Here is a 19,484-nt window from a genome sequence, read left to right as displayed (position 1 = left end):
TTTGGAAGCAGAAAATCAGTCTTTCTTTCTCCCTCCCTTCCTTTCATCTTTTCCTTTCTCCCTCCTTTCCTTTATTTGTTGGTTGGTTGGTTAGTTGTTCTAAAGCAGCTATTCTTATTTGGGGTGGTAGACTTTTTTTTTGAATGCAATGAATTTTTTTTAAATCAAAATGCCCGGAGTTCAGAGCTCAGAGTTCTGAAACCACACACAAGTTCACCAAATACAATTTCCTTCTCTAAAGTATATGACTTTCTCTCTTGTCTTAGAATGAAATGGGTGGAATTTGCAATGTAGCTTTTTTGGGGATCTTGATTTCATTCTCAAGGATTTTGCTCTTCTCCCCATACTCTAGTTAAGGATACAGTTTTCTTTAAAATCGTTTCCTCTTCAGTCTATCACCAAATACTGATGAGTATTCCTTCAAAATGTCTTGTTTCTTCCACATTGACTTATATGCCCTTTACCTTCACCACTTTTTAAATGGACTCAGTCTGCTTACCTCCTATTTGTCCTTGTCCTCTCTCCTTTCCCATGACATTGTTTTCATTAAGTACTTTCCTCCGTTTTTGTGCTCCCCTATGGTCAGCTCTACATGTGCCATACTGATTCAAAGATACCCTTTTAGGCAGAACATTTCTGTATCATTATATGCTTTTGCTAAATAGATAAATCTACTCATGATCTCTCAATTATGCCAGAGCTCAGTTATGGCAAATATATATTTTACTTGATATAGGCCTGTACTTCTTGACCATCTCCGAGAAACTAGGGCTGACAAGAAGAGACTTCGGAAAGCCTTAAGAGAATTTGAAGAACAATTTTTTAAACAAACAGGAAGGTAAGTTTGCAGAGGAATATTTTAAGTTAATATTTCCTGGGGAACTATTGTTAAGAATGAACTAAAAGTTTTTAAGGAACAGTGACTCTACGCAAGATATATACAATTCCCATAATGACTTAGTCCCAGGATTTGTCTAATGCAACATTCTGATAATCCATTATTAGGTATGTTTTATGGAAGGCTGTAACTATCAAGTATGACATCAGAGTTTAAAAATAAAGGATGAACTCCAAAAATCCCTAACTTTAAATAATAACTATTGAATTTACCTAAACCTTTAAAAAAATCTGATTTTTCAGCCCAAATAACTTATTTGTTCTACAAGTTATTCTCTAATTTATTAAATAATTCTTCCTTTCCTTTAAATATCTCTTCTAAACTTTAGGATCTGCCCTTAATTCTTTTATTTCAGGATTTTAGTCAGGATTCTTTCTGCCCCTTCAAAAATATTTAGCTATATCCTCTATTTGTCTTCTCTTTTTCTGTGTTGTCCCAAGTGTCTCATTATGTACTCCATTAATTTCCTCTAAATTTTGGTGTATAGTCAACAAAATTATACACATGGGTTACTGATCTACTTCTGGAAGAGACAGTGACAAATCACTTAACTATCTTGAGCCTGTTTCCATGATGAAATGACTGCACTTCCTGGAATATTTTGGGAAGCCATAGCTATCATAGGGGTCATCAGTCCTAAATAATAAAGGGTATAATTTTCCCAAAGTCACAAAGTTATTTAGGTGGCAGAGGTGGGAGTCAGTGCTGCACTGGCTCCTTGGTAGTCCTCTCCATCTACACATCCGCCTTTCCTGAACTTTCATTTCAGCAGAATGAGGGTTGCCCTGACGGAGAGAGGCTATTTTCTAAAGCATCTTGGAAAAGTGTAAGTCTACTCACCTCTTAGCCGCGTTTCCATTTCAGTTCTTCAGGGCTGTTCACTAAAACTGGACCTACTAAGTCAGAAACTTTATGCATTTAGCAAATACAGATGTAACCAACCTAGTTTTCTGCTTGGAATCTTCCTTTCCAATTGATTGGTACAAGTCCAAGTTACTTACTTTTTGCTGATGCTAACTAATCTAGTGAGAATATTCCATAGCTGTTAAAAACTTAGACTATAAAACATAATTTCTTGTTTTTGCAATTTCCATTTTTCCTTTTATAAAATTTCCATACAACTTTTACATTTATATTTTTACCTATTTGAACCAAGGAGTCTACTATAAAGAGTTTGAGAACTTTTTGTACTAGTAGTCTTGCCTAGTCGATCTGCAATGGTACTTGGCATAACCTCTGATATACAGGGAAGTTAGTTATGTTCCACATACAGTATTCTCCTGAACCTGTTAGTCCTGAATCCATTTCAGATAATCCTGTTTGACTGAGGTTGTATGCCCTCTTGTGGTAATACATTTCAACTAAATGCAAAAGTGGTGATATAATACAAATTATTGCATGGCTACAAAATATGTATCTTAAACTTGTTTTCATAAGACATTTTATTGGAAAGGCCTAACTATCCATAAGGTAACATAACCATGGATTACTAAAAATTTTAAGCTAATATAAATGTTCTTGTAATATTTATCATGCATGAGACATTATATGTTGATTTTACATTATTAACAATTATGAGCCAGGAACTATGCTAATAAACACTTTAAGAATTTTTTTATATAATGGTAAAACTGCTTCAGGAAATACTAGCAAAATTTTTCATTTGGGCCAATGCACTCTTATTTATTAGCCAGAATGGAGTATACAGAACCAGGGAAGGTCACAGAATGGATTATTCCTGTTTTCCTATAAAATAGATAATTTATTCACTTATATATATATATGTACACAAATTAAGGCAGCATTTAGACACCCAGTCATGATAAATTTGACCTATAATACAGAATGGAGGCAAAGGAATTATGGTACATAATTTTGACATTTAAAAGGAACCCTCTCTATAGATTTGAGTACTAGTCTGAGTTCTGTACTGGAAATTGCAGAACACTGTATAGTGGTGCAATACAAGTAGATAACTACCTTTTAGGGATTAGCTTTTTTATTTGTTGAGATATAAATATATCTTTATCAGTACTGAGAAAATAGAAGGGGGTATAGGTAAAACATTAAATATTTGCTATTTACCCATTTTCAGTCATAGTAATATTGGAGAGTATTTGTTTTCTATATTCAGCATATTAAGTAGCAGTTGTGGTGACTTCACATGTTTTCTACCCATTGTATTTCAAAGTAATGGATAAAAATGTCTTAAAAGCAATTGGCCATCTTATCAAGCAAGAGTCTTCTGAGATCCTGAAGCAATTATTGCATTTTAGGGAACATGTCCTGGCAACATTTTTGTGGGAAGGCAAATGGTTTTAACTGCATATGTTTCCCAATTGTTGTTCAAAGTACATGGCAAGAACATGTACTAGTTAGAATGCATATGTATACAAATCTATGCATTATCATGTCTAGTCTTAGTATAGTTTGCTAAGAGAACCACTGAAATGTACACTCATAAATTTCTTACAGAACTCAGTGATTCTACTATACTTTTGCAGAAACAGGTATTATGATTTCAAGAAAACTTGGAAATATTTAATGTTTGTAAGATAGTCATTGAGCTTTTTTCCCTATATTACCATACATTTATAAACTATTTTTGTTGCTATGATTTCTGTAGTGTTTTCACTTGATATTTTTTAACCATTATCACTGTAAAGGTGGAACACTCTGTATAGGCATGGACCTGTGGCATGGACAATGGGAGAATGACTAGTCAAGGAATGTCTTGTTCTGGTGTTTTTTTCCCTCAGCCCTTTCACCTGCCCTATTGATATGTCTGTGTGTTGGACTATACTGTGTATTTGCCAAATACCTATGACATTGAAGTTCTCAAAGGTTACTATTAAATAATACATGGAAGAGGGAGTGAATGAAGGTGAAAGGGAAGGTAAAAAAAAGACATAATGCAAAAACCAAGTGGAAACTGTTACCCCATACTTTCTCAAGAATTATGAAAGGATTTGTAATGACTTGCTTCATTGTGAACTAATAGATGGTATTTTCTGTTTTGCAGAAGTCCACAAAAGGAAGATAGGATACCCATGGCAGATGAGTACTATGAATATAAGCACATAAAAGCCAAACTGAGACTACTAGAGGTCCTAATCAGCAAGCAAGATGTGGCCAAAACTATTTGAGGTTTAAGAAATGTTTGTGATCATTTTCATCCAAGATAAAGTTTATTTTCCTCTCCCATTCTTGCTGAGTAAGTAGTCTTGACATAACGAAAACTGAAGCACTTTAGTGGTAGTAATAGTTATTTTTAAGAAGGGATGGCAAGTGTAATTAAAAATGATGAGAGATTTAAGTGGGGGGGAAATACAATATGTAACAGTATAATTAGAAAAATAAAAGTCAACTTCCTCTATGCCAAGGAGAAAACTTGTTCAGTATAATATTTTCGGAAAACATCTAATATTTTATCAAATCTAAACACCCGTTGGTTCAGGGAAGTCTATTTAGTGTCCAAAGACTGCATATGCTGATGGAAAAAGTATGATTTCCTCAATAAGAGGAGGAAAAGAAACTCTTCTTTTTTGGTAGGAAGGAATATAGATAGTAAGAAAGTAATTTATTTGAAACTTCTAATAGATTTTTAAGTGATAAAAAAAATCTACCTTGTCCCCTTTGTCTGCTTAGGCTTTTAGTACCCTAAAATATAATAGAATGTGTCACTGCTAATTTTTTATTTCTATATAAAAATAGCACATTATTTTATGTTAATTGAAATTTTACATTTCTGATTACCAAAGTTCATTCTGATAGCATGTACTTTGTGAATTATCTTTGTCTATAACTGACAGATGTTTATATTAAAATAAAATATTGTATTAAAATTTGAAAATAGGTATTTTGGATAGGTAAGTGTCTGCAGTATATATCTAATGTGATTATAGCTATGATTGCTAATCTTTTTGTTTACTATAACTAAGATTATATAACTATTTTTTCATTGGGAATATGCATTTTTCTTAATGTTCCAAGGTCTATACTTTGTAAAGTCAAGTCAAAGAGCTTTCTTCATTCTCTATAAAATGAAAGATTTGAAAATTGTTTGCTATGACACCTTGGAAAAAAAGCCAGAATATTTTATTTGTTTCGTCAACTTTATATTGTTGTGTTTTTGCTTTTGTAAAAATAAGTAAAAAGTCGTCGTTTTCTCTTGTACCAATCATGTTTGTATTTCTATTTTCTGTAATGTTTAAGCATGATGTTGAACAAATTCACATAGTTTGGGTGGGAAGAATATTGACTATTTCAGAGTCTTAATTGTTTTCTCTGTATTTACCTGGTATTTTGTAACTTTTATGAATCAGAATAATGTCCTTCATAATTTAATTAAAGTCATCTACTTGTCACAGGATAGATACACAACTGTTTGAGGTTTACAAACTACATCTTTGATAAAGGAAATGGTTTCATGACATGTGTACAATTGCTATTAAAATGTAACTATATATTCTATATGATTGTAAATATTTTATACAATACAAATAAAATATTTTTCTATTATATTTATTATGTTGAAACAGTAATTGTTTCCTGTTAGCAAATATAAATAACATAAATAACACTGTCAAACAACAAGTTGGAAGTGCTGACAATTCTAGACTTCAATATTTAACTCATGCTGCAATTACACCTTTTCATGCGGTTTGGAGTTATCCCAATATTTTTTCAGTAGATAAAAATGAATGCATATTTAAACACCATTTATAAGCCATTATTTTTGTATTTTGCTAAAGCGGTCTATATAACTGTTTTGTTAAGTTTGGCATAAAGGAAAAATAAAAACATTGCAGCATCTAGATAATAAAGTGTCAGAAGGAGAACAGGATATTTCATCAGAGAAAGTCATGGGAAGGGTAGGGAATAGGAAACACTAAAACGGCTCTGAATGAAATTTGAAAAGTGGAAGTTTGCTTTTGGTGATAGCGGCAAATGCATGCTTCAGTGGAAAACATCTGGTAATGAAAATGGACAACAGAGGATCAATGCTTCTAAGGGAAAGAAAGGGACTGAATAAGAGTAAGAAAAGTGGGCATTAACGTCCAACACTGATATTACAGGTTTTGCAGCTGGGATCTTTTTTTGCATTTGCAGTAGACAAACTCATGAGCTGATGACCAGTGATTTCTGCCACGGTGCCCAGAGAAAGATCCACAGGGTCAGTGTAAATGACTTCTAAAATGACATCCTGGGCATGGTGGTAAACCAGCACCCCATCTTCTTCTGTGCAGGTCAAAAACTTATTATCCTTGGAATTTAGTTGAGGAAGACGCTGCTTACAAAATTCATCTCCTGGTGATCCCACAGGGGCAATAACAAGAATCACATAATGATAAGCAGTGTACATACAGTAGAAGTCCCCAAAGTATAAGTTAGTATTGGGGTTAAAAAGTTTTTCTGCTGCAATCTCAAACCTGTATCTTCCGTAAGGAGAATCCTGGGGTGGCTTCCCAGTATTGAATTCAGTGCTGCAGCTGAAGAAGATGCCTTCTAATTTTCCACTGATAGGAGAGCCATGGCTGCCACTGTTATCCTTGACAGAGGGCTGCATAGCATCCCCATGATGTTCTCTGCAAGAGAGAAGAAACGGTTAATGCTTGGTACAGTAGTGGGAAAGCTCCTGATTTATAGATTTGAATGGTGATAGGCCTAAAAGTCAACTGTCAAGAGCCCAAATGTTTGTCCTATATCACATCAAGCAGAATGCATTTTTTACCTTACCTATAGATGGCTAAGTTCTAGCCTTGACCATAGGTAAGAATGTTCTGTTGCAAACCTTGGAGGTCTTTAACATAATAAATTTCGTGCTCAGAAAAAAACAAATGAATTTACATGAATTTATAACTGTCATGGAAAAATCCAGCAAAAAATTCCCTATTAGTAAATACATTTTTAATACTAGCATATTGGAATAACTACATATATAGTAACTCTGCATATTCCATGCTCTGCCTTTTTTTTTCTTGGAAGAATTTTTGGAAACAGATGAAGCTAATTTTAGAGTATTCAAGGACCTGAAAACAGAAGGTCAGGGCCCAAAGAACAGAGACAATCAGAGGAATACTGACCTCCAGTGGCCATCTAAAATAGACATTGGCAGTATCCCAGGAATCTAAACCTAATACCAAAGATGTGTTTATTTCTATTAAAGAAAATGGCAATAGTGGATCTTTTTCCCCCAAAATTTTATGCTTAACAAATAAAAGAAATACCTTTCTTGGTGAGTATATATGGTCATTTCTATCCAACAGTTGACAGGTATAATTTTGTTGTATCTCTCATTTTGTACTCTCTAAATTAAGTGAATGGCATCCACCATGAGTTCTATAGACTTAAGGGTAGAAAATTTACCAGCTAAAAGAGTCATGAACTAAACTTGGTATTCATAAAATATTCAAACATATAAGGCAGAAATGATTTGACATCAAAATATATAAACATATATGATATTGCAAAGTACTTCATTTGAACAATAAGGCCACCTAAATTAGTTTCTCTCTCTATGATCTTTATTTTTTTCATTTTTCACAACTTGGAGCTGATCTAAATCTGAAACCATGATCTTGATTTAAGAAAAATGAAGCTAGTATGAAACAAAGTTTCCTAATTTTTCATAAACAATCTTGTCAATTTGAGAATGCTTTAGAGTTTAACATGAAACCAAGGCTTTTAGAAATAACATAGGGATTACTATAATTTTTAATTATAAATTAAAAGTTTTAGAACCTATATATAGGATTTATTTTAAAAGACGTAGTCTCACAAAACACATCTGCCTATTTACTCTCCTGAAATTTTCTCATACAAATATAAAAGGGCTGTAAGTATTGAAATTACCCATTGCTTAAAATTCTTTTGAATTCTTGGAAACTGCTCCCAAGACTACACATAGGCTGTCTTAGAAATACTGGCCAAGCTCTGTAATTCAAGAGTAAACAAAAGAGCCCTGGCCGGGTAGCTCAGTTGTTTAGAGCATAGTCCAGATATGCCAAGGTGAGGATTCGATCCCCGGTCAGGGCTCACACAAGATCAGCTAATGAATCCATAAGTAAGTGGATCTCTCTCTCAAACCAACAATGTAAAGAAGGAAACCATCCTCATGAATAATTTAAGAAAACAGATGATAGCTTTCCACCTAGGCAGAAATCTAAAAATCCCACCTGATTCACCATATTTCAGGAAATAATCACTCTTTTGTTCTCTCATTTTTAACATCTTAAAGAGATCCACAGAAGAGGTGAAGATTTAGTAGTTGATATGAGACAGAGGCACTGAGTTATTGAGAATTAGAGGAGTGTGTACATGAAATGATCATCAATATAAGTCCTGGAGGTTTAAGATCTTTTACTCAAATAGACAGGAATTGGTATTACAAATGATTATGGAAAGGAATCTAAATGAAGTGGAAAAAATCCTATGATCTAACTTTTTCTACTTAATTATTCTGGGAAATAAAATCAGAGTATAATTCACTATTTTGAAAAGAAAACTAAAATTGCTATTTCCCAGAACTAGACTCAAGGTAAACCTAAGCCTAGAATTTTGAATACAATTTAATAAAGCTAATATATATATTTGATCCTTACCGAATATAGTCAAAGTATTCTTTGTGCTGGTTACGATAAAACACAGAAAATTTTAGCATCCGTCCTGCAATCACTTCAGCCTTCTCCAAAAGTTGTGTTAGATGAACTTTTGAATAGTCTGAAAATAACAAAAAAAGTCTGTTATTAAAATGTTACAGATTCATAGGTAGCAGGCGACAGTTCTGGTGGGGGTGCTGCTGGGGGGATGGAGGAAGTGAGCAAAAAAAGAAAAAAAACTGAACTCATGGACATGGACAACAGTGTGGTGATTGTGGCGGGGAAGAGGGTTGGTGAAGATGGAAGAGGGCATAGAGGGGATAAATGATGATTAGAGAAAAAAATATTGTAAGTACTTAATAAATTGAAGATTGTTACCATTGTCACCTTTAGGAAATTCATCTTAGAAAACAGGAAATTACATTTAAGAATGAAAATACTGTCTTTGTGTGGCACATTTTTCTTTCTACAAAAATATTTTTGTTATGGTTTATGGTTGTTTTTTAGAATACTCCTGCATTTTTTCATGCTTTAAAATGAAAGATCCTAAAACAAAATATTAAGGGATACAGACTCTGCATAACTCAAGTAATGTCAATCAGCACCATGAAAGCTTTTCTTCTATCAGCTGATAAGTTGAATTTAAAAAGCTTATAATCTGAAATAAACAGCAAATAGAATGTAAGGGAGTCGAAATAATACTCATTTAATTTACTCCCTAAATCTATAAGGCTGGCAAGGTAGATTAAATATGGTGATTTTAATGATGCAGAAATTGTGGCTTATGAGTTTAATGATTTGCCAAATGTTTATGCAGTTAGTATTTTAGAGGTTAGATCTGGTTGGCTTTTAATTTCGAGTATACAAGACTCTATGAAAGTCTAAATCATCTCTCAAAATAACCTGATCTTTTCACCAACTTTCTGTTTTGAAATTGAGGATTACTGTCAAACTCCCGTACCAGAAGGTGAGCAGAAGTTTTCATCTACAAAGATTACAAATAAAAGCAGCCTACTTGAATTGCTCATGGTTTGTTTACTCACTGGATCAACAAACATTTATTTAGGTTAGACCATAAGATGTACAAAGTACCATGCAAAATTAGATGATCAGGTTAAACGATAAAAATGTATTCTTCCTCTCAAAGAACACAGAGTCTAAAGGAGGAGATAAATATACAGACAACTATGACTTATTATGGGGTAAACACAGGGTTTTATCTGTCACAGGCGGCTAGAAGTAGATTAGTCTGTGGTATTGTTTTACTTCCAATACTTTGCACAGTGCATAGCACACAGTATGTGCTCAATAAATGTTGAGTGAATGAAATGTCCAGATTAAAAGATTATTTATACAAAACAGCCCTCTCAAAATTTACAGTCGAGGTTCTAGATAAAGCTTAGATAGGTGAAATAGTCTCTGAATTATTTTGATAAATTGAAACAAGCTTTAAACAGTTTAAGTTCCTCTTACATTTTACTCATGGAAATAAAGATGCAAAATAGAGAAAAGTTTTGTGGCACATTTAAAAGCTGGCATTTTCCTTATTATTTACCCTATAACTTCTATAGAAGAATTATGGGACTTAGTTCAATATAAGAGCAACAAGGAGATCACTCTAAACAAAAGACATAAGGTTTTCCTTCATATACATAGAAATAAAGCAGACATATAGTTAAATAGATTATAGAATAAATGTGTGTATCAATTGATAGATGATATATATGTTTCTGAACTAGAAATGCCAAAGGGTTTCCGTAAGATAAATATTTCACACCTTTCCCTAATGTCAAATGGTAAATTATAGCTCTTTTTAAAAAATGTTGTATGTTTTTATTGCTTTTAGAGAGAGCGGAAAGAGAAGGAGAGAGAGATAGAAACAGCGATGAGATAGAAACACATCAACATGGATCAGCTGCCTCCTGCATGCCTCCTGCTGGGGATCAAGCTGGCAACTGGGCATGTGCCCTGACTGGGAAACAAACCAGCAACCTTCTGGTGCATGAGTTGATGCTCAACCACTGAGCAACACCAGCCGGCCTACAGCTCTTTTTAATGGACAAATACTATGATAAATTTAGTCTTATGGAAAATAGCATGAATTCAAACATTGTCAAAGAGAATGTGTGTGTGTCTTACTGTATCTTACTTAAATCTCCCTGGGAAGGCACAATTAAAGTAAGGGACAGAAATGCTATAAGTAAACACAAGGTAGATTCCAAATAGGAATTTTAATTCAGGAAAGAAATTGAGGGGCTATATTAATTTCAACATGACATCAAATACAGGTAAAAGTTATGTCAATGAAAATTCTTTACTCACTATTAATACAATATAGAAATCTTCAGCTACTTCCTTACTGATTACTGGTCTATGATCAATGCCATATTTCATCTATTCTAGTATGTATTTTAAAAAACATTTTAGTATGTCTGACCTGAGTGTGACAAATGTGCTAAGAAAACACAATTTCATAGTTTAATTGGCAATATTTTTTTCTTACAATCAATGACATCTTAGATGGGAAGAAATATGGTACCAGAGAGATATTTTCCTTGCTCTAAAACACTGAAATCCTTAGCAACCAAGAATGTCACAATACTTAGCAACTTTCTCATAAAAAGGGTTAAAGGTAAAATCAAAATAACACAGAATTAAATTCCATCCATTCAGCATACCTACTGAAGTTTTATACTCAGTTTTAGATTAAGAAAAAACAGAAGATACTGAGATTAAGCAGTAGCTAAGCACATCCTATATAATAAAAGCCTAATATGCTAAGTGTCCGGTTGGCCGTTCAACCAATCAAAGCATAATATGCTAATGATATGTTAAGGCCACTCAACCACTTGCTATATCATACTGACTTCTGCGCATGGGCCATGAAGTTTCAATCGCACTGTACATGTGCGCCCACACATGGTATTTTGTGGAAGAGCCACACTCAAGGGGCCACAGAGCCGCATGTGGCTTGCCAGCTGCAGTTTGCCGACCACTGACCTAGACCAGTGGTTCTCAACCTTGGCTGAACATTAGGAAATTCTGTTTCTTTGTTACTAATGTTGTGGCCTCACCCCATAACAAAGAAACAGAATTTCTGGAGGATGAGGCCCAGAAATCAGAATTTTAAAAAGATTCCCAGGTGATTCTAATGTGCAGCCAAGGTTGAGAACCACTGACCTAGATAGAGAGGAAACAAAGCACCATTTTGATAGACAAAAGGGGAGGATGACAGATGTATCCTTTCAACACATTTAAATCCTCAATAAATATGTTTCTTGATTGAATGAATAAACGAATGAATAAGATGATTGGTAACATCTCCAATATAATAAGAATATTAAGGTTAAGTTCAAGATCAAAGGGGATGGTCTCTCCACATCAGATATCTCAATGCCAAATAGCTATAAGGCATTTTCTTTTTGTGTGTTAATCCTCATTGGAGAAGATATTTTTTCCATTGATTTTAGAGAGTGGAAGAGAGGGAGAGAGGGGGAGAGAGAGAAACATCGATGTGAGAGAGCCACATCAACTGGTTGCCTCCCACACTTGCCCCAACCAGGCAAGCAACCTGCAACCCAGGTACATACCCTTGACCAGAATCGAACCAGGGACCCTTTGGTTTGCAGGCTGACACTCTAACCCTGAGCCATGCCAGCCATGAGGTATTTTCTAATGACGTAAAGGAGTACATGTCACACACACACAAGATACTAGGTTAGAGAGAGATTTTCAGCACTCAAGTGAAAAAAATCCAGTAACGTTTCTCATTAAGTACAGTCATTGAGATCTGCCTCTTTTCCCCTAAATGAGAGAAGGATGTTTCTTGCTGCTGCTTCCTTTCAATACTTGTGGAAAAAAAGAAGTAAAAAGGAAGAAAAACAATGTTCTTCCACAAAATATGCTGAGTGTATTTTCAAACTGCATCCATTTTTATTGCAAAGCTTTTACTTTGAAAAATCAAACTATGTACGTAGCAAAGAAGTCATTTAATGCCATTATCCAGCTTTTGTTAAGAATCTCAGCTCCTTCCAATCAATACAACACGGCTTGTTCTGTTATACAATATTACTGGCAATGCAGTAACAATCTATGCGATACACATCACCATATAATTACAAAAAATAAATTTTTCTATAATTAGCTTTATAGGAATTATTAAACATTTTTTCTTCTTCTCTTACCTGCTGTGCAGAATTCTATAATTTCACTCCATTCAGACACAACATAATCACCATCAACTTGTTTTGAGGCAGTCTGCACTGCTACCGTATACTCCGTTCTTGGGCTCAGAAACCAATGTCCACGGACAGTCATTGGCAAGGGAACAGCTTTTGCCACTAATTTTGTTGGAACATCCTAGGGAAGGGAAGGAGAGAAGGAGGGAGGGACGGAGGGAGGCAGGGGCAAAGGAAGCATAATCAGAATTGGAACACAGTAAATATAATGACTTCTCTTGTTCTATCACATTATCTGCAGTATAATCCTCATTTATAGTTAGTATGTATAACTATATCTAGTAAAATGCAAAATTTCCAGACAAAATAAGACAGTTCTTTCAAAAGATTTGTCAAATTAAACTTAGTATCAGTATAAAAAACCACACCATCATCAGTCAAATTACTGAAACATAAGAAAAAATACTTCAACCAGGTAATTATTATTCTTTTTGTAGTTACTTATGAAGGGAGATATGTAACAGAAAAGATATGTGTTAAGTAGGTAATATGAGAATATCAGAGAAGTGTTACATTTCTGAAACAACTAAACGATAATTTTCATTCTCAAACCATAAAACAAAGACTACATAAAACAATTTTTAGCCCTAAAGTATTTTAACAAACACCCTAAAGTTTATAAGCTCTCTCACATTCCTCTTTCGGCAGTTAACATAGGGAAAAATGTGTGCTTCAATAAAAAACTATATATCACCTATCTCACACCCTTCTGGCTATCTTCTTCTGATTCTGTGGAAAATATTTTACCACTCTGTAATTTTTAGATAGCTTATAACAATTCAGTTATTCTTGTCTAAATACATGCAAATGAATTCTGTTAAGTGGGGGTGGGAGTACACACAACCCTCCCCTCCTGCCTTTGCTTCCTCCTCCAACCCCAAACAGTTTTGTCTCTACTTTACACATTTATTTCAATATCCTGATTGTCTTTTCTTTGGATTACTCTTTGAACTGGTTGTTAGACCTCATCAATAAGTGAAATAAAATCTTTAACATATGTTATTTTTTATGTCTGTGTGAGTTATGATTTTACCTTTTTTTGAGAAAAATTATATTTTAACAATATACTTGGCATTCCATTTTCTTACAAAATTTCATAGAGGGATAGGTTTTTTAAATGAGATGTAATTTTTATTTTTCCCCATGTTAAATGCATTATATATAAGTAATTAATAGAACATTATTCCTTCTTTGAAAATGTCCTCATACTTAGAAAGTTTTTAAGATGCTAATATAAGCGTATTAGGATTTTACCTTGTGTTTAAATTTATTGGAATTCTTGTTCTCTTTCTTGTTGAGGTCAATGAAATAGTGTGTAATACGGTCCTTTGATTTGGAATCCATTTCCCATGAAATCTTGAATGAGTCACATGTAATGTTGCTTATTTTGATGTTATGTGGTACTGGAAGTTCTTCCATCTCAGCTATGCCACTGTCTTGTGATTTGTTCCCTGCAAGAAAACAATGCACAGATAGTTAGTTTCCAACCAATGGATTTTTACAGTTTGCAAGCTGTGTACATATTTCTGAATTCAACTATCTAATTACTAACTTTGAGATTTCATTTTGCTCATGAAGTAATCTGAGTGTTAATGACAGTAAAAGGTCATATTACCAATAAAAAGCATAACTAATTAGTCTTTACCAACTCTACATTTTCAATTTACTTTTCCAATTTCTGCTTTCACAGAATGAAAATAAAAACAGTGGTAATCTATCTTTCTAGTCTATAAAAGATTAGCCTCACATGGTAGTTTCCATCTGAAAAGCCCCAAGAGACCATTATTCCCGTATGACTAATGAATTCTGTTCTAAATTAAATATAAGGTGTTTTAAGCTAGATGAAGTCAGAAATGTTGATATGAAGAGTCCAGTCAAAAAAATGTTTCTTTTAAAAAAATCTATGAGGTACCAGTGGCAGTCTATAAAAATTGCTTCTCCTTTTCCCTTTTGGAAATTTATATACAGAATAGCATGTAATATTTATACTACATATACAAGTAATATTAAAGACCATTCCCTTGCAAGTTACTGTCAAGAATTACTCTAGGACTCTTCATTTGTTGTAGCTGGATAAATTTAATTCTGAGTGCTAAAACAACAGATAAAGCTAGGAAAGAAAAAACTGCTATCTTGATTGATATTAAAATCCTGAAGAACTGATCTGACATCTGGTCACTTTAATGACTGCATCCTACATTTCCACTTAGAGCAAATGCTATCAATTTGGCTAAAAGTATGATGGAAACAGATTTGCCAAGTTTGTTTTATATATTGGAACGACACCCTGAATCAAATTTTACTCCACTCATCCTTCCCATGCTCCCTTCCCCCAAGCCAACATAAATAAAAGTGTGCCCCCACACTCCCATTTCAATTACTGATATAAAACTTTTGACAATTCCCAGTATTATTAAATCTTTGACATATGTTGTTTCATTTCAAGCTGTGTTGTAGCCAGAGGTACCCAATGACAATAGAAACTAATTTCAAAATAACTTTTTTGAAAAAAAAAATCATTTTTTGAACAAAACTTTTTAAAATCCTTATTTCTTCTATGTACATCCCTCACACTCCAGTTTTACCAGATTCCCTCTCCAGTAAAACTCCCAGAAAAATTACTCCCCCATCTTTTTCACCCCCCCCACCTGACCTCAAGAATTTCCAAATTGCTTTTGGAAAGTCATTCAAAAGTCAAAGGAAGGGAAGATAGCAAGCGAAATGTTTTTAATGGCCTTGGGAAAGGGAAAGGCAATAAATACTTGAATGTTAGTAATTTTTGCTCTATTCAAAAAAGCCTATATTTAAACCTGTTATCCTGATTGTAATTATGTTTAAAATATAAGCAACACTAATGAAAATCTTTCTGGACTGTAATGATAGAAATATCTGTAGAACTTGTTTGGATTATGACTGTCCATATAATTTCACAACTGAGTGAAAAAATTGTTATTTAAGATCATATAGAGAAAAGTAAAGCTATTTTGCATTTGATGCAATTTAATAAAAGTACTCTGAAATATTAACACTATATAAAACACTTTTTGCCCTAACCAGTTTGGCTCAGTGGATTGAGCATCAGCCTGCAGACTGAAGGGTCCCAGGTTCGATTCAGGTCAAGGGCATGTACCTTGGTTGCGGGCACATCCCCAGTAGGGGGTGTGCAGGAGGCAGCTGATCGATGTTTCTCTCTCATCGATGTTTCTAACTCTCTATCCCCTCTCCCTTCCTCTCTGTAAAAAAAATCAATAAAATAAAAAAAAAAAACCACTACCTTTTGCCACTTATACTTACCCTATTGTTATTTTATTCAACCTTAAAATAACAAATACTTGATTATTTCCTAGAATACTTTTTTTATACATTTGTACTTATTATTAAAACTTGAGATATAAATTATTGAAATGTGGAAACTTTTGCTCATTTACACATTCAGAACAATATAAAGCTCAAACTTATATAAAGGATTTGTTCTATCAAGAATCTTCATTTTCAAGTCCCTTATCATAGTCCCAGTTCTTTTTTGTAAAAGAAGAATCTGTTAAACTATTAAGACATACACACAAACTATAAATCTCTAAGAAACTTAAATCTCTAAGTCATGGCAAACAGGTGGCAACTCAACATTCACAGTCCACAGAATGCTCGAGGGAGACTGCAACGGATTGGACTCCCCCAGCGGAGAGGGCCTCTTTAGAGGTGAAGGGGGGCAAGGTGTTAACAGCTTTTCAATGTTTGAGGTACTCCATTCAAGGCGGGGGGGCTATGCAATCTGGCGTTCTTCAGGGAGGTCGAAACTCTCAAAATCTAAAGGACTGAAGGGAGAGAATGTTTCTATTTCTCAATAGGTGCCATCTGATGCAGGAGCAGAGCATTTTGCTTTAATAAATAGTCTTCTTGGTCACCGTTTTAGCAGAGAAAGTTGTCTGTTTCTGTTTGAGAGGACCATTAGTCTCTACTGACTTTCCTGTAGCTCTGTTGACAGTTCTCAAAGGCTTCTGGGAACTTTAGGTAAAGCTGGTGAAGCATCAAGCACTTTGCCAACATGTGGTGTTGAAACCTGAATTATCCCAAATTTGAAAGGCCCCAATATCAGCTTCAGCCAGTTCTTAGGAGCCGCAAGGGGGCCTGCTTCCCCATTTTTCTTATCCACAGGGATCACAGTAGCCATTCTGGATTAAGTTAGGATCAACCGCCAAATTGCCCATGACGTAACCGCTCATAGACCACAGTTCTTTACAAAGCCACCAGATTATTCTCTATACAGCTTTCTTACTGGGGCAGAAGAGGGAAAGAACTGAACTTAAATTAGTCCTAAATTACATGTAACATTCTTCTTCCTCACACTCTGAAAATCAATATTTAACTGAAATTTGAGATAAGTGACAGAAGACAATGATTTTCTCTATAATATCAGTGAAACAACAGTGATCTGCGTGACACTAATATTCAGTAACCAACCAGTACTATCTTAGATCTGCATAATCAAGTGTACTTCCCAATGCAGCTTCCCTTTCTTAGTAAGACTTCATATTAAGGGTAAATTCTAGCTACATTTTTCTACTTTACATGCCAACTTATTCTAATATCTATGGCTATAGTGCTGGTAATACTGAATAAAAAGTAAATGACTCATATTTGTCCAAAATATGAAGATTGCTTTTCGGACATTTCAAAAGTATTTTTCTAACAGCAGTTATTGAAATGCAAGCTGGAAACATTGACAGATTATACTGACATATTTGGTATGTATGACTGTTCTCTCACAAAACTTAAAATGCTTTACAAAAGAATGACCAGATTTTTAAAATAACCGCTTCATTGAAATATAATACACATACAATATAATCACTAATTTAAAGTATACAATTAAATAAATGGCTTTTAGTAGATTCAGAATTGTATATCCATCTCCACAATCAATTATTGAACTCTATTATACTCCCAAAAGAAACGCCACACCTTAACCATCATATCCCAACCCTTACTTATCCCCTTTCCTCAGCCCCAGGCAATCACTAATTGTCTCTATATATTTGCCTGTTTGGACATTTCATATAAATGGATCATATACTAATATGCTGTTCTTCATGACTGCCCTCTTCCACTTTTAGTATATTTTCACCTAGCATATTTTCAAGTTTCATCCATAAGCACTTCATTTATTCTTATTGTTGAATAATATTCCACTGTATGAATATACCATCTATTGTTTATCTACTTATCAGCTGATGTACATTTGGTTTGTGTCTACTTTTTGGTTATTATAAGTAATGTTGCAATGAACATTCATGTATAAGTTTTTGTGTGGACAAATGTCTTCATTTCTCTTGGGCATATAACTAAGAGTAAAATTGTTGGTTCATATGGTGTCTCTATGTTTGATTGGCTGAGGAACTGTCAGACTGTTTTCTAAATTGGCTGTACCATATTACATTCCAACCAGCAGTGTATGAGAGTTCTAACTTCACCACATCTTCATCCCCAAGTATTATTATCTATCTTCTTTTGTTGCTTGTACTTTTGGTGTCATATCTAAGAGACCATTGCCTAATCTTAGACCCCAAATATTTACACCTAAATTTTCTTCTAATCTAAGAACTTTATAGTTTTACCCCTCATATTTAGGTTTTTGGTCCATTCTTAGTTAATTTTTGTATTTGGTGTGAAATAGACACCCATTTCATTCTTTTTCATGCGGATATGCAGTTGCCCTAGCATCATTTATTGAAATTTATTCTTTCCTTATTTAACTGACTTGGCACTCTTGCAAAAAAATCAGTTGGCTATAAATGTAAGGTTTATTTCTACACTTTTCTACACTCTCAATTCTGTTCCAATGATCTATATCTCTTTCCATATTCAATTACTACACTGTCTTGATTACCGTAAGGCAATGCAGTATGTTTCAAAATTGGAAAGTATGATGTACTCCAATTTTGCTCTTTTTCAAGATTATTTTGGCTATTATGGGTCCCTTGAATTTCTACCTAAAATTTAGGATCAGCTTGTCAATTTCTGCAAAGAAGACAGGTGAAATTTTGGTAAGGATTGAGTTTAACCTACAGGTCAATTTGAGTGGTATAGCCATCTGACCATTGTCTTCTAATCTATGAACATAAAATATCTTGCCGTTAGTTTATTTCAACATGTTCTGATTTTAAGTGTCATAAAAGCAACACTGTTTAATAAATAAATTTATATTATCTATAAAATGATCACTGCAGATTCACTCCCTTTAAAAAGTCTATTATGGAACTTTGTTAAGAATACACCAAGCATAGAATATAACATAATGAATACTCATGTGCATATTGCCCATGTTTAACAACTATCAACATTTTGCCATTTTTGTATCATTTACTTGCTACCTAATTCACCTTTTAATTTCTTGATAATACTTTTAATATAAGTTCAGTCTTATAGAAAATTTGCAAGAATACTATTAAGAGCTCCCATACCTTTTATTCAGATTCTCTAATAGTTCAATCTTAGACCCTCCATTCTCCTCTTTTCTCATTCCCGCAGTCTCCCTGGATCCTCCCTTCTCTTTCTACTTGCTCTAGAATTGGACTTTGAGCAGGAGTTTGGGAGGTATTTCCGAATTTTTTTAACTTAGAGGTAATTTGAAAGTTCTATATTCTCAATCTTAAAATTATGTTGAAAGTTTGGCATATTTTTTTGCACCATTGTCCCTTAGCCCCACCAGTTTTGTTGTGAAAAGAACTAGTAATTTTTTTCCTCATA

General features: G+C 33.9%; 2 protein-coding genes and 1 pseudogene across 8 annotated transcripts in view; 1 reads left to right on the top strand and 2 right to left on the bottom strand.

Annotated features, from left to right (window-relative positions):
- The window catches only part of FAM13C (family with sequence similarity 13 member C), a 126,988-nt gene extending 121,838 nt beyond the window's left edge, over positions 1–5,150 (top strand). For 6 of the 7 annotated variants that reach the window (XM_036336804.1, XM_036336800.1, XM_036336799.1 and 3 more), the window contains 2 exons: positions 737–838; positions 3,921–5,150. In XM_036336804.1, coding sequence (XP_036192697.1) covers positions 737–838; positions 3,921–4,044 — 226 coding nt within the window. In that variant the 3' untranslated portion in view covers positions 4,045–5,150. The remainder of the gene's footprint in view (positions 1–736; positions 839–3,920) is intronic. The other variant, XM_036336801.1, reaches the window with a different exon arrangement.
- A 190-nt stretch (positions 5,151–5,340) lies between these two features.
- PHYHIPL (phytanoyl-CoA 2-hydroxylase interacting protein like) overlaps positions 5,341–19,484 on the bottom strand; it is a 35,127-nt gene continuing 20,983 nt past the window's right edge. Inside the window, exons 2-5 of the mRNA XM_036336805.1 lie at positions 13,992–14,188; positions 12,684–12,858; positions 8,503–8,620; positions 5,341–6,486 (exon numbers count right to left, since the gene is read on the bottom strand). Coding sequence (XP_036192698.1) covers positions 5,952–6,486; positions 8,503–8,620; positions 12,684–12,858; positions 13,992–14,188 — 1,025 coding nt within the window. The 3' untranslated portion in view covers positions 5,341–5,951. The remainder of the gene's footprint in view (positions 6,487–8,502; positions 8,621–12,683; positions 12,859–13,991; positions 14,189–19,484) is intronic.
- On the bottom strand, positions 16,324–16,908 carry LOC118670029 (annotated as a pseudogene).

Source organism: Myotis myotis, unplaced genomic scaffold (assembly GCF_014108235.1).
Source record: "Myotis myotis isolate mMyoMyo1 unplaced genomic scaffold, mMyoMyo1.p scaffold_m19_p_15, whole genome shotgun sequence".
NCBI classification, from domain to species: Eukaryota; Metazoa; Chordata; class Mammalia; order Chiroptera; family Vespertilionidae; genus Myotis; species Myotis myotis.
Note: the sequence above shows the minus strand (reverse complement) of the source record. Positions and strands in the feature narration are given on the sequence as shown.